At 51.8% G+C, this 15,001-nt stretch overlaps 4 protein-coding genes across 4 annotated transcripts; 1 reads left to right on the forward strand and 3 right to left on the reverse strand.

Moving 5' to 3' along the window:
- Window positions 1–269: 269 nt before the first annotated feature.
- Window positions 270–6,894, reverse strand: A1O5_01386 (glutamate synthase [NADPH]; the record flags this gene model as incomplete). The annotated part of the gene is made up of 4 exons (XM_007742004.1): window positions 270–3,159; window positions 3,215–6,566; window positions 6,617–6,657; window positions 6,719–6,894. The coding sequence occupies 4 exons, from the start codon at window positions 6,892–6,894 to the stop codon at window positions 270–272; spliced, it is 6,459 nt and encodes a 2,152-aa protein (XP_007740194.1).
- A 3,182-nt stretch (window positions 6,895–10,076) lies between these two features.
- On the forward strand, window positions 10,077–11,448 carry A1O5_01387 (uncharacterized protein; the record flags this gene model as incomplete). The annotated part of the gene is made up of 2 exons (XM_007742005.1): window positions 10,077–11,222; window positions 11,323–11,448. 2 exons carry the CDS (start codon window positions 10,077–10,079, stop codon window positions 11,446–11,448), a joined length of 1,272 nt encoding a protein of 423 aa, XP_007740195.1.
- A 527-nt stretch (window positions 11,449–11,975) lies between these two features.
- A1O5_01388 (uncharacterized protein) lies at window positions 11,976–12,361 on the reverse strand (the record flags this gene model as incomplete). The annotated part of the gene is made up of 3 exons (XM_007742006.1): window positions 11,976–12,091; window positions 12,163–12,261; window positions 12,349–12,361. 3 exons carry the CDS (start codon window positions 12,359–12,361, stop codon window positions 11,976–11,978), a joined length of 228 nt encoding a protein of 75 aa, XP_007740196.1.
- Window positions 12,362–12,749: 388 nt separating this feature from the next.
- A1O5_01389 (uncharacterized protein) lies at window positions 12,750–14,636 on the reverse strand (the record flags this gene model as incomplete). Its single annotated transcript, XM_007742007.1, has 1 exon — window positions 12,750–14,636. One exon carries the CDS (start codon window positions 14,634–14,636, stop codon window positions 12,750–12,752), a length of 1,887 nt encoding a protein of 628 aa, XP_007740197.1.
- Between the last annotated feature and the right edge of the window lie 365 nt (window positions 14,637–15,001).

Here is a 15,001-nt window from a genome sequence, read left to right on the forward strand (position 1 = left end):
CCGCAGCCTCGTAGCCTCAAAAATGCCTCGCTCATCAAAGATCGTAAGAATCAAAACGCATGATCCATGACAGATTCCATCGGTCCATCTCATCTTGCATCTCGGGATCCGAAAGGCGCTCACCAGGGTATCTCACATACTAGCTGATTGCGCTCACCATGCCAAATCGTGAAATAAAAGATAGGAAAGCCGCCCACGTAATTTTTGGTATTTATTCCTGCATCCTGCTTTCATATGCAACCGTTCACGTTGAAGTATCACCAGAGACCTCATGCATCAACTTTGATTTCCGGAGCACGCTTGAAGTCTTCGGCAGCATGCGCCATGTCGCCGTGCTTGTGAGCCTTGATCTCTTGAGGAGTCGGGACGGCGTCATGTTGGGCTCGCTGAATAATACCGCCAGTAACGGGAAGTATGGACCCTGCGCCCATAAGGAAGCTGTCCACTTGTCGAGCACATTGACGGCCTTCATTAATACCCCAAACAATAAGAGATTGGCCACGTCGGCAGTCACCGGCAGCAAATACACCTGGAAGGTTGGTGTTGTACATGTTCTTTGGGGTCTTGATATTCTTGCGCGGATCAAGCTCCACTTGACCTTCGAAAAGACGGTCGTCGGGTCCCAAGAAACCCATAGAAAGAAGGACCAGATCCGCTGGGAAGTACTCCTCACTTCCCTCTCTGGATTTCATCTCCCAGCCACCAGTTGCACTCTTCGTCCAGTCCACACGAGTCGTGTTAATGCCCACTACACGCCCGTCCTCGACCACGAAATCTTTCGTCATGACACAGTACTCACGAGGATCTTTACCGTAGTGTTGCTTAACTTCTGTGTGACCGTAGTCCACCCGGTAGATTCTCGGCCATTGAGGCCACGGGTTGTCGCGAGCGCGTTCTGGTGGAGGCTGAGGCAAAAGCTCGAAGTTGGTGATCGACTTGGCTCCATGTCGAATGGAGGTGCCAATGCAGTCATTTCCGGTGTCTCCACCACCAATAACAATAACGTGTTTGTCCTTGGCAGTGATGTAGTGGCCATCACCTAGTTGCGAGTCAAGCAAAGACTTCGTATTGGCGTGCAAAAATTCCATCGCAAAATGGATGCCTTCGGCTTCTCGATTCTTAATTTTCAGATCACGGGGCACTTGGGCACCAGTAGAGATGATGATTGCATCGTTGCTCTGGCGCAGCGACTCGAGAGTAACCTTTTCACCTGGGCCAACCATGACCCCTGTTTCGAATTTGACACCCTCATCGGCCATGAGGTCCACTCGTCGTTGGACAATTCGCTTGTCGAGCTTCATGTTGGGAATGCCGTACATCAGTAAGCCGCCGACGCGGTCTGACTTCTCGTAGACTGTGACAGTATGCCCAACGCGGTTGAGTTGATCAGCTGCGGCGAGACCTGCTGGACCAGAACCAATGATAGCGACCTTCTTGCCGGTTCGTTCTTTTGGTGGGTTTGGCACCATCCAGCCCATCTCGAATCCCTTATCGATGATGGCGCATTCAATGGTCTTGATGCCTACTGGGTCTTCGTTGATACCCAAGACGCAAGCTCCTTCGCAAGGAGCGGGGCAGACACGACCAGTGAACTCGGGGAAGTTGTTGGTCATCAGCAGGCGATTGAGCGCATCCTTCCACTGATCCTGAAACACCAGTTCGTTCCACTTCGGGATGATGTTCGAAATGGGGCATCCAGTGTCCGACTGACAGAATGGTACACCGCAGTCCATACATCGAGCGGATTGATATTTCAGTTCATCTTCACTGAGTCGCGAGGAGAGCTCGGCCCAGTCCTTGACTCGTGTCTTTGGGTTGCGGTACTTCTCGCTTCGACGCGCATACTTCATAAAACCACGAGTCTTATCAAGGACCAATGCAGCCTTGTGCTTGGCTTGATCTGCATCACCATTGACGCCTTCCTCGATGTCGAGCATATTGGCTTTCTTTTGCTTGGCCTCTTTCTCGGCAGCAATTTCCCGCTGCTCTTGGTGAAGGTTGCGGACTGGGTTGCCTGGCAATATTGGCAAGGGGTATTCTGCTTTCTTTGCTTCTTCCGCCTTCTTTGCCCGCTCTGCCAACACCCTCTTGTAGTCTGTTGGCAGAATTTTGACAAAGCGGGGAAGAGCACGATTGAATTCGAGCAGGATTCGAGCAGCCAATTCCGAGCCAGTATAGTGGTGATGGTCTTCGATCATGCCTCGAAGGAACGCAATTTCCTCGGGCGTTTCAACGCCAGACACTTCCACCATTTCCATGTTGATCTTAGAGTGGAAGTCCTGGTTCATGTCGAGTACGTACGCGATACCACCCGACATTCCGGCTGCGAAGTTACGGCCAGTGCTACCCAGGATAACGACACGACCACCAGTCATGTACTCGCAACCGTGATCCCCGACACCTTCGACAACCGCGTTGGCGCCTGAGTTGCGGACAGCGAAGCGCTCAGCAGCGACACCTCTGAAGTAGCATGTACCGCTTGTGGCACCATAGAGACAGACGTTCCCAATCAGAATGTTCTCTTCAGCCTTGAAAACAGCACTACGAGGAGGGTAGATGATTAGGCGACCGCCCGATAGACCTTTGCCAACATAGTCGTTGGAATCACCTTCTAGCTCGAGTGTAACGCCTGGTGCAAGATAAGCACCAAATGATTGGCCAGCAGAACCTCTGAGGTTGACGTGGATGGTGTCTTGAGGCAAACCAGCCTCGCCATAGCGTTTGCTAATTCGGTACGACAATGTGGCGCCCAACGCACGGTCGGTGTTGACGATGTCGGTCTCTATGCGGCATGGTAATCCCTTCTCCAGAGCAAGCTCGGACTCGGAAATCAGCTTGTTGTCCAAGCGAGTGTGTAGCTTATGATCTTGCTTCCGGACGTTGTAGGTCGCAACGCCAGGCCGGATAGAGTGGGCGGGCGTGAGAATCAGAGACAGGTCGATGTTCTGAGTTTTGTCGGTGCGTAGATCTTCGCGTACCTTCAAAAACTCTGCGTGTCCGACCATCTCATTGACCGTTCGCAATCCGAGCTGGGCCATGATTGCACGGAGTTCGTTCGCGACGTAGTAGAAGAAGTTGATAACACGCTCGGGAGTACCCTCAAACTTCTTTCGGAGTAGAGGGTCTTGAGTGGCGATACCAACTGGACAAGTGTTCAGACTACAAATACATCTGTTAGCGCGTATCAAGATTCAAGGAGGAGGGAGCGCCGTACTGGCATTTTCGCATCATAATACAGCCCATTGCAATGAGAGGAGTTGTGGCGAAGCCCCATTCTTCGGCACCTAGCAGGCAGGCAATAGCAACATCGCGACCGGTTCGGATCTGGCCGTCAGTCTGGACAATGACACGACCTCGGAGATCATTCAGCACGAGGGTCTGATGGGTCTCAGCAAGACCAAGTTCCCACGGGAGACCAGCATATTTAATACCAGTCCATCTTGAGGCGCCGGTACCGCCGTCATGGCCAGAAATCAAAATGTGGTCTGCCTTGGCCTTTGCGACACCCGCCGCAACAATACCTACACCGACCTCAGACACGAGCTTGACGGACACTCTGGCTCGAGGGTTGGAGCACTTGAGATCGTAGATCAATTGTTTGAGATCTTCGATAGAGTAAATGTCGTGGTGAGGAGGAGGAGAGATGAGACCGACACCAGGAGTGGAATGTCGAGTACGTGCAATTGGCTCAGAGACCTTGTGGCCGGGGAGTTCACCTCCTTCACCGGGCTTTGCCCCCTGAGCCATCTTAATCTGAAGCTCATCAGAGTCTGCCAGATAATTTGCCGTCACACCAAATCGACCAGAGGCAATTTGTTTGATTGCAGAGCGCATGGAATCGCCGTTTTCCATGTGCAGACTTCGTTCTGGATCCTCGCCGCCTTCACCAGTGTTGGACTTGCCGCCCAGACGGTTCATGGCCACTGCAAGGGTGGAATGAGCCTCCATCGAGATGGAACCATAGGACATGGCGCCGGTGACGAAACGTCGCACAATCTCAGTCCATGGCTCCACCTGATCAATCGGTACAGGCGTACGTTGCTCGAAGTCGAAATCAAGCATGCCTCGTAGAGTGCAGTTCTTGATCTGCTCATACTCTGAGAGAGAGTAGGCCTCATAAGATTTGTCGTTCTTGGTTCTGACCGCGTCCTGGATGTTTGCAATGCTGACAGGGTCGTTAATGTGAGGCTGGCCACCATCTCGCCAATGATACTCGCCAGATTCCGCCAAACCAGGGATTTCTCTGACGTGCCGCGATGGGTAACCTTTCTCATGCAACGCAAATGCATCTTGGGCAATCAGTTCAAAGGTCATACCGCGTACACGAGTGGCGGTGCCAGCAAAACATCTATCAACGACTGTGTCATCGATACCGAGAGCTTCGAAGATTTGTGCTCCTTTGTAAGACTGTAATGTGGAGATGCCCATCTTGCTCATGACTTTCAAGATGCCACCATCACATGAAGCTTTATAGTTGGCAATGATTTGTTCATCGGTTAATTTCTTCTTTATGAGACCTTGATGGTTCATCTTGAGGATGCATTCCATAGCAAGATACGGGTTAATACCATCCGCACCATAGCCGACAAGCACACACATATGGTGTACCTCTCTTGCCTCTGCTGTTTCGATGATGAGGGCCACCCGAGATCTCCATTTGTTTCGAACCAGGTGATGGTGCACCAATCCAGTAGCGAGGAGCGTCGACACGGGTACTCTGTCTTCGGATGTTGCCCGATCGGACAGAATGATTATCTTATCACCGGCATCAATTGCGCTTGTCGCCTCGTCGCATATGTCGTCCAAAGCCTTCATGTAGCCTTCAACGCCTGACCACTTATCGAAGGTGATGTCAATTGTTCTAACAGTCCAATCCGGGTTGTGCCGATCGATGTTCTTGATGGCATTGAACGTTTCGGTCTCGAGAATGGGCGAGGGGAGCAAGAGACGTCCACACTGAGATTCGTCCATCTCTAATAAGTTACCTTGAGGTCCCACATAACATTCAAGAGACATGACAATTGCTTCTCGAATTGGATCTATTGGAGGATTGGTCACCTGGGCAAAGAGCTGTCTGAAATACTCAAACAAGAGTCGAGGTTGCTGTGCAAGGCAGGCAAGGGGTGCATCATTGCCCATAGAGCCAAGCGCCTCCTTGGAATCGGCGGCCATGGGTCCGAGCAGTAAACTGACCTGCTCGAACGAGTAGCCAAAGGCCCGAAGTCTCGGGTCTTCTTGGATGGTCGACTCTGTAAGCTTGTAGCTCAAGTCGAGCTCTTTCGCAACCGCGTCATATACCTGAGGCATCTTCATCAAGTTCTTGTTGAGCCATTGTTGGAAAGGCTGTCGATTTGCAACAGTGGCTTTGAGTTCAGCATCATCAATGATTCGCCCGGCCTGGGTGTCGACCAGAAGCATCTTTCCTGGCTGCAGGCGGCCCTTGATGATCACTCGTTCTGGCTCAATGGCAATAGTGCCGACTTCCGAGGCACAGATGATCCTATCGTCGTCCGTAACGTAGTAGCGGCAGGGTCGGAGGCCATTTCGATCCAAGTTGGCGCCACAGTACCGGCCGTCCGAGAATGTAAATAGAGCAGGGCCATCCCAAGGTTCCATCAAACAGGCAGCGTATTCGTAGAATGCTGCTTTCGCAGGATCGACGGCCGAGTTACCTTGCCACGCCTCGGGAACCATCATCATAATGGCTTCGGGCAGAGAAAGCACCCTGTTCATTACCAAGAGCTCCAATACATTGTCGAATGCAGCGGAGTCGGAGCCTCCATCCTCAACGATGGGGAAGAGCTTTTCGAGCTCTTCGCCGAACAAATCAGACTTCAAGACGCCCTCGCGCGCTCTCATCCAGTTCTTGTTGCCTCTGAGCGTGTTGATCTCACCGTTGTGAGCCAGCCATCGGAGCGGCTGCGACCGATCCCATGAAGGAAAGGTGTTGGTGGAGAAACGAGAGTGAACCAGAGCAAAGTGGCCTTCATAGTCTACCGAAACAAGGTCGTGGAAGTACTGGTATACTTGAACTGGAGCTAGTTGTCCCTTGTATACGATGTTTCTGTTGCTCAAAGAGCAAACATAGAACCATGGTTTCCAGCGTGGATCATGCGATACGGTTTTTCTGAGGATATACAGCCTTCGCTCGAACTCGACGTCATCAAACTGCTCGGGATCGGTGACTTCGGGTTTGTTGCCGCTGCCGTACGCCGATGCGAGGACAACGAATGGCTGGAGGATGATGGGCTCTCGCGACAACGCAGCGGGGCCAAGCAGGGTAGAGTCTCGAGGAACCTCGCGCCAGCCCAATGTTCGTAGACCTAGCGATTGCGCGGCCTCTTCGAAGCTGAGGGTGGCATGTTTCAGCATCTCAGTGTCGGGCTTAAAGAAGAGGTTTCCAGCAGCATATTGGCCAAGAGGAGGGAGCTCGACTCCAACCTCCCGGGCAAAGTTCTTGACAAAGAATTTGTGGGGGATGGATGTCATGACCCCGGCGCCGTCGCCGTCTCGTGCATCTGAACCCACAGCACCCCGATGGGTCATGTTGCACAGAAGATTCCGCGCTGGCAGACGTCAGTCATATACCTCAGTGACATCCTCGGGCTGGACCTACCATCGCTGATGATCTTGTGGCTTGCTTTGCCTTTGATATTGCTGAGATGTTTGTCAGCCACCCATCTCTGCCGAATAGACTCCCACCAAGGGCGATTCTTACGCGGCAAAGCCTACACCGCAGGCATCTTTCTCGAGGCTAGGGTCGTACAAGCCTTGCTTCTCGGGCAAAGCTTCACCCCAGCCATAGCCCTTGTCGGGCCGGTACGGAGTGTACTCTTCCTGGACCTCTGATGTATCGATCTCTTGCTTTCGTCGTTCCTCGGCTACCGAGCCCATCCTATGGTCGACTAGCGACAGTGGTATCGAAGGAAAGGGAAAGTGGAAAGATGGGCAACAAGTGCTGTAAGGTTGATGGTTGGGGTTTGGGTGTTTCGATCGAGGGATAGGCCGCACAAGGGCAGACCGAGGGATGTTCTGTTGCTGGCAGCAAGGAGGCTGTCTCTCTGTAGGGTGAGCTCCAGCACCTGAAGTGTGGTCGAAGGAGGACTGTCAAGTCGAGGGAGTGTTGAGCTGGAAGGGAGCAGACAGAAGGACAAACGGGTTGAGGGTGGACAAGAGGAAGAAAAGAAGAATTTTGGGCAGGCAAAGCCCGTCTGGCAAGCAAAGGTGTGGGGTTGATTTTCAACAGAGCAGAACTTTCTGCTCTCGTCAGTTAGCGTGCGTGTCTGCGAAGTGAATTGGCCACTGGCAGGATTGACGGCACGTAAGGTGACTGCGGGAGGCTGATCCAGCGTGTGGTGATTGTCGGCAACTGGGATACCTCGCTAGATGGATTAGGTCAAGGATTGTTTGTCCTGCAAGCACTGATTGTTCTGGCAAAAAAAAAAATTCACATCAAGCCGACACGGGCACAATGTGCAGCAAACAGGTGCCAGAATAAGCTGGGAGCGCAGCCAAAGGTGGGGAGGGGCCCCAAGATTGTTAGTGGGGGGCTCGGAACCAGCTGCACCAGAGCATCATGGCACTTGGTGGCTCGATGGGCAGCTTTGTTCTGGGGCATCCGATAGGTGCCATTGCGTTATCCAGGCTCTTCCTCCATCATGATGCATGTGCTGATAAGGGCCCCTCGGGCCAATCACCAGCTTCGCTTTTCCACCACATTACATCTTTGAATCTCAAGCTCTCGAAAAATTTTTGGCCGTGACCGGCGCCTTCCTCCTCCTCCGCCCAGCTCGCAGCTCCAGCGCTGACTAGGGCCACTATGTTCAATACCTAGCTAAGGTTGCCCACCCAGTTCCTGTGTGTCATAGCCCTAACTGCACTCCACCTGCAAAGTCTAGATGCACCAGAATCCCCAATACCTAGGTATGCTTCTTCTCCTCGCTTACATGCCAGGCCGGCCACTCATGAAAGGAGCGAAGTGCGTTGCTTGCCCTCAACGGCCTTTACCGCGAACACCTCTGACAACCCCCGACGCACGCACATTGTACTACTCTTACAGACACTGGCACACCTGACAGTCAAAAATCCTCTTCCGGCATTGCCCGGTTCATGACTACTAATACAAACACAGGAAAAAGAAATTTTCCCTCGTTTGGGTTTCCTTACAGGCACTGAAGATCCCATTGGAGTAAACATTGATTTCTGCTGACAGTAAAGGCGGAGATCAGACAGGATTCATTTGCCATAAAGGCGCACACGCCCTACTGCCACAAACAGTGCGGAATTCGAAAGCTGTCACGAGGTATTCTCTCCGAGGGCTTTTCAGTACGAGGTACACGACCAGCTGTCAACTCCTGCCATCAACACCGCCCGTGACCTGCTTGCTCCTAGGAAGATGCACCCCACGTTGGGGGTATTCGCCAACTGGTGACATGCACGGGACTACTCGGTATGGCTGATCAGGTTGCATCAAAAACTCTCCATCCGAAGCGAACCATGTACATCTTCTGCCGTATTTTTGCTCTGCTGGAATGGTCAGCAGAAGTGTCTCGTTGCATGGCCCAGTCAGATCCCGACTAATCTGCTTTGCCCCCCTCCACTATCAGCCGCTCCAACGAAAGCCTGGCTCCTATTATCCTGGGGACCAATAGGTGACCAACAAACTTTAGGCGAACGAAGCATGGAGACGCCCATATTGAATCGGCCGTCCAAGTGTCTTTTGCCCCGGCAGCACTAAACTCGCCCATCCGAAGTCGGACGCGGTGATGCCATCTTCCCTGTTCCTGGGAAGACCCTGCATGCACCATGAACACATCAATCCCTCCCAAGCCCGAGCCGCATTCAAATCCCGTTCTCCTCATTGGCAGATCTAAATCCAGTATTTCGGCCCTGACACTTTACCCTTTTTCTTGTGGAGCTTCCAGAGGTGTGGTTGCTGCTTGCTGTCATAGTCTGAATGTGGACATATTATGACTAGCCCTGAAGACACCTGGATTATCTTCGGTTCCATCTCTCAGCCAACTTGTTCGTTCTTACTAATAAGTGCCTGCTTGCCAGGCGGGTTGTCTTTGGTGGATTCTGTTCGCCGTTTCACCAGGGACGTTGCACTCAAATGGATAGCACTCGATGTGGCTCTATTCGGCTATAACGGACTGCATGGCAATTTCATGTGTCCACGAAATCAGATTTCACCCCCCTCACTGCTTAAATCGGCCTCAGCAATCGGGCGTCGTCGGCCCCCTGATGCTCAACCTTGCCATCGCGCAAAGATCCCCCATTTTCGTTGAAGACCGAATACGTCCGTGTATATTGTGGTAATAATATCCAGGACAATGCTTGCTCATCACAAGTCTGGATGCATGGTAAGAGGTCGGATGAATGAATAGTGTCTACATGCCGCGCCAAAAGTCTATGGATATTTGAATCCCAGCTACGGAACTGATCTCCTGTTGGACTGCTCCTGAACCCTGGTCTGGCTCGAATTCGACTGAAGGAAGCCAGTCGGGGTAATACGCTGGCAGATAGCCTTCTGAAGGACGAGGGAGAAGGAGAGAGCCGTGGTCCATGCGCCAGCGAAACCTTTGCTAAAAAGATTCGTTAATGTCCTGTTCAACACGGGAACAAAAAATTCCGACATGTGCGCCTTGTGGGGTAATGTGTTTTCGTATTGCTGGTAGACTCCGCGGGCATGCGAAGGAACTGTGAACACTCGATGTTGGAACAAATTCGTATCTGTTTATCCATTTATTTGACTATGTAGTGGTCAGCTCACAGTACCTTGCCTTTGCGCAAGGGCAACGACCTTCCTCGGTACTTGAATTCCACAATATTCCGCGCCAAGCGACGTGTGGTGGGCGGACGGGAAAATGTTTCTCCGAGGCGGTTTCTCGCGTTTTCAGGGTTGGCGCGTCAGCGAGAGCCATCGCATGCCAGCAGAATTGCTATGTCTTCATTTATCCCCATTAATGCAGATTGTTTCCCCTCGATTTAAATAAATGAGCAGCTCTGAGAGCGGGTTTGAGCTCCTTAATAGCTGAAAGCGCTTCTGCAGGATTCCTCACAAGACAACCTTCACAATGAGTCTCTTTAGATCTTCAAATGCGAATCAGGCGCAGCCTGCGAAAACTGGCTTCTTCTCCTTTAGCAATCCTTCCTCAAGCCAGCCGTCCGGTTCCACGTCATTGTTTGGCCAGCCGCAGACGCAGCAACAGAGCAGTCTACCGACCTTTGGCTTCGGCGCGCCCAAATCACAGCCTCAGCAAACGGGTGGCTTGTTTGGCACTTCGCAGACACAACAGAGCGGAGGATTGTTTGGGACTGGTACACAGCCTCAGCAGCAATCCAGAGGCCTATTTGGAGCGTCACAGCCTCAGCAACAACCGGGTGGTTTATTTGGCACTTCAACACAGCCACAACAACAGAGCGCATTTGGGTTTGGTCAGTCCCAGCAACAGCCCCAGCAACCACAGCGACCTCTAGATCAGACGCTGAGGTTTGGTCAGTCGCAACAAGGACAGCCTGGGCCCCAATCACTATGGGAGGAAGGTCGCGGCCTCAACGTCTTCAGGTCAATACCCGTACAAATGAACATTGTCAAGAATAAGTGGGATCCCACTATTCTGTCCTCCCCGCTGCGGACCTACTTGTATCAACACGTCGAGAGTGAAACAGATGCCTTGAAATACCGACCGGGGCCGGGAGAAGATGAAGACAAGTGGGAAGAGGCAGTTTCTAAAAGACCTGGACCTGACTGGGTCCCTCTTTTAATCCAGGGATTTTTCCAGCTGGGCCGAAAAGCTCAAATACAAATGGAGGCCGTCCAAAGATGCAATATGATGCTCCAAGAAATCAACACATCACTCGACGTTCAACTGGATAAACACCGCCAAAATATGGCCACGAGATTAGAAGAATGCAAGAGAAGACAAGCTGCGGCAGCTCAGCGAACATTATCATTGGCAGTCAAAGTCCAAATTCTTCGAAACCGAGGCTACGTGATGGACAACGCCGAGGAAGAACTGAAAGCGAAACTGGAAAAGCTACAACGCGAAGTCTTTGATCCCTCTTTGAATGCCCGAGAGCAGGAAATCTGGGCGAGGATGTTGGGAATTCGAGAACGTGCGAAGAGATTGAAGACTGAGATGGAGAAGATCGCACCGGCGGCTGCTGCTGATGGGGAAGGTACAACGCTGGATGAGGATACGATCAAAGCTGCAAAAAAGGTATGTATCTTTTAACCACAATGCAACCCGCGACGACAACAACAAACCCACCAAGAACAACTGAATGATTATATGTACTGACTTTTCCTCAACTGCGCAGACACTGGAAGCCTACGAAATTCAACTACGGCATCTGCAGAAAGAACTGGAACTTGTGCAGCAAGAGTATGACGAGTGGGAGAAGATATCTAAGGACAGGGATAATGATGTTCCTCGACGGAGGTAATTGAAATAAAGGAGGTTGGGAAAAATTGCGTGTGAAGAGTTGAGCAGAAAACCTCCTCGTACGGCTCAGGTTAGCGGACCAATCGAAGCATTTGTATGGAATACCAAGGCGAAGCAACAAGATCTTGCATAGCGACTATTGATGATGATTTGGAATCCATGAATTGAGAAGATGTCGTCTGTATTAAAACCACTGCCCGTGTCGAACGAGAGTTCGACGGTCCCAGCTGCTGCTTTGCTGGGACACGATAGTGTACAAGCTAATGTACAGGAGAGATTTTCCCCTCAAGTTGATCCTCTTCTCTAGTCATAGGCCGCTGCTCTTAAGGAGACGTTTCCACTCCACTTGCCCCATGCCAGCCTCATTCGGCACAGACATAGTATTCGTGTTGGTCCGATGAACACCCATCGTCGTAAGGAAGCCGACCGGTATTACGGTTTCTTTAGAAGAGTTTGCTCGCCCAGTCGACAACGTGAGGAGCTGGAATCGGGGTGAAATAGTTTTCATCGTCAGCCAACCAGCCTCGGTCAATCAATTGCTCGTGTTGTTGTGTCTATCAAACAAATTTTGTGTTTCTGGCCCTCTTTCCCGCTTCTCGTCTGTCCCGTTTGCGCGAACCGGACGATCTCGAGAAGCATAATACCTGGAAAAGCGGGGAGGGAGGGCGATCGAAGGAAAAAGGTAAAAGATCAGGAGACGGAACAGTGAACCTACAGAACCAGAGTGCGACGCAGGCGACGGCGAAGAACTGCACCTGCGCCGTGGCTTGTGCTTCGCCTTCGCGGATCTCCTTCTCGGAGAGGTGGTCGTGCGCTGTGCCGAGAGAGGTAAGCGTCAGACGAGATCTTCTAGCAAGGGAAGGTGAAGGACCTTAGAGGGGGATGCGAAACGAAGACTTACGTCCAGCGAACATGGTGGAAGAGAAGGGCGGTAGGGGTGGTTGTCTTGAGGCGAGCGAGGGCTTTGGATGCAAGTTGGGTTTCGCGGTGGAGGTCAGGAGTAGCTAAGAGTGTCCTGGGATGTGGAATTCGTGTTGAGCGAAGGTTTCGGACTCTTTAGAAAATAGCAAAATGGCAGAGGCTGGTTGAGAAAGGTCAAGGATTGGGGTGCAGATTCAATTCCAGGTGCGCAGTCTTTGTCGAAGGTCAAAGGTCGTTTGACTTTCCACAGACAACATAGTGCGCAGTGGAGAAGGTGAAATTTCTCCGCAGTTGGCAGATCCCTTACCTCGTTTTCAAAGAGCTCAAAGAGCTGCACCTCGCGCTGCTCTATGGAACTGTTTCCAAGTGCTCCGCGACATGTCACACGAGAGTCACTGCCTCGCGCGACGCGTTCTCAATCGCTCTCGCGTTTCCCTCCGGCTCTCTGAAGTGCTGACCCAGTCTGATCAAGCCGATCCGTTCAAAGGTCGCTATCTTCCCGGATACAGGTGTAATCGCGAGGCACTCGTGCAGGTCGTTACCTTTCCCGTAACCCACGACAAGAAGGCTGAAGCGCTGCTTCGGATCGCTGAGGGACTTGTCAGTCTCGGCTTCGAGGTCATTGTCAAAGAATGCATTTTCTATGCGAAGATCAAGATCGTGGAACTTGACGACAGGAAAGCGGCTCCAGCCAGCCCTCTCAGGATCCCGGATAAAGCGAACTTCATGTAGGACAGGAGCGCGAACCCTCAGTATGGCAAGTTTTACTTGGCCAAAATGATCCTCGCTTTTTGGTTCCACAAGAGCCTCCATTACCTCGAGTCGACTGTCAATACTGGTATGCAAGAAAGTGAACACTGGTGCTTCCATTGAAGCCCATGACCAGCTCGGAGCTCGCCAAGCCGACGGCCGGGTATGTTCATACCCAAGGGTGGTCGAATGGGCCTTGTTGACAATACACCAGAGGAGCTGAGCGGGCAAAGCTCCTTGCCATATCCCAGCTAGATATGTGTCTTTCCTCTGGAAATGCTCCTTCATCAATGCATCGAATCGTTGCGCAAGTCCCGACAGTGCAACAAGCCGGTCCTGCTCCATGGTTAGACTCCTGTTTGTGTAGAAGACTACCATGTGCTGCCACATTATTCGGTAAGCTTCTTCGACCGAGTGAGTGGGGAAGAAATCGTTCAGACGCCATGTGCGGTGTCCTTCATATTCGTATTCCTCAGCATCGTACTTGAGGGGGAATTTCGTCTTCAGTTGACCGCATTGACAACGGCGCCAGGTATTACACTCCCAACGAAGCTCGTCATTTGTGAAATAGACAGCCCTGTTCGAAAGGACGCCTTCCTGCAAAGTCCAAGCTCTTCGACTGATAGGGTCGGCATCGGGACCCAGTGGGATGACTGGGTTGATTTCGTGGGACTTGGATATATTGGTCCTCACTCTGAGCGACACGCCTTTGAAGGAGACCATATCAAACTGAGCAAAAGCCTGATTGCCAAAAATACTGGTGGTACAACCATCGGGGCGACTTGCAATTATGGTCAGCGACGCCTGAGAATACACCCTGCACATTGTGGCAGCTTCTTTGTTCCAGTCCTCAGCATCATCTTGAATGATGCATAATGCATCTATCCAGATATATATAAAACCAAGGGCTCTTGACAGGACGATTGCATCCCGGAATACAGCAGGCAGCGAGGCGAACTCGATGCCAGCCTGATGTTGGGAGACGGTGGACCTCGTGGTTCGCAGCATTGGATGTTTGTCTCGGGTCCCCCAACAGTAGCTCAGAGCCACGTACCCGACTTTGTCCGCCGTGCTTGCTTCAATTAGGGCTGGGTTTTCGCCGCGGGTGTCCAACAATCGTGTAGGCCTGTCGCCAGAGAGATAAGAATTGCAGAGCTCATGCTCAGCTGAGCATTCAGCATACCACTTTTTGATCAATGAAATGCTCTCATCAGAACCCGAAAAAGGAGGTATGTCGGGACCCAGCCCAATAGCTTTTGGAAGGTTGACATCCAACCCAACCGCCTGTTGCGATACCGAACGGTAGATTTGCAGGTCAAATACATCTGTGCGATCTTGAGTGCGGTAATTCAATTGCGCGGGCTTTCCAACGGCCAGCCCAAGGCGAATTGATGGCCATTGTTCCGCGTGGAGAGTCCAGTCCTTGTGTCGAGTACTGATGACATCGGAGAGCAACTGACATTCCAAGCACGACTTTGTCTGAACGGAATGGGCGAGCTCACTTGCGCTTATGGACATTGTGGCATACTGTCCTGGTTGGATTTGCTCCAATGTCTCTGGGTGTAAATTAGAGCACACGGCGCACGGTGGGCCGATGGGCATGGCCACATGCACTTGATGTTGATCGACAATTTCGAAACCCTGAGGTTGTTAGTTCCCTTTTGCCTTCAATAGTTGCTAACAAACATATGTCAGGCACATCCGAATCAAGCTGAAATCGACGGAGAGGAGCAGATCTCCGTTCTTGGTACTGGGAATCCAGGGGCAGGGCGGGATTAAAAGCGGCGAGCTGATTGATCTCCTTTGCTGCCTCCTTCCCAACCTCACTCCTCTCCTCCCTGACACAGTTTTTCTCGCATTCATTTTAACCCAGATACATATGG

Source organism: Cladophialophora psammophila (assembly GCF_000585535.1).
Source record: "Cladophialophora psammophila CBS 110553 chromosome Unknown aczJe-supercont1.2, whole genome shotgun sequence".
Lineage (NCBI taxonomy): Eukaryota > Fungi > Ascomycota > Eurotiomycetes > Chaetothyriales > Herpotrichiellaceae > Cladophialophora > Cladophialophora psammophila.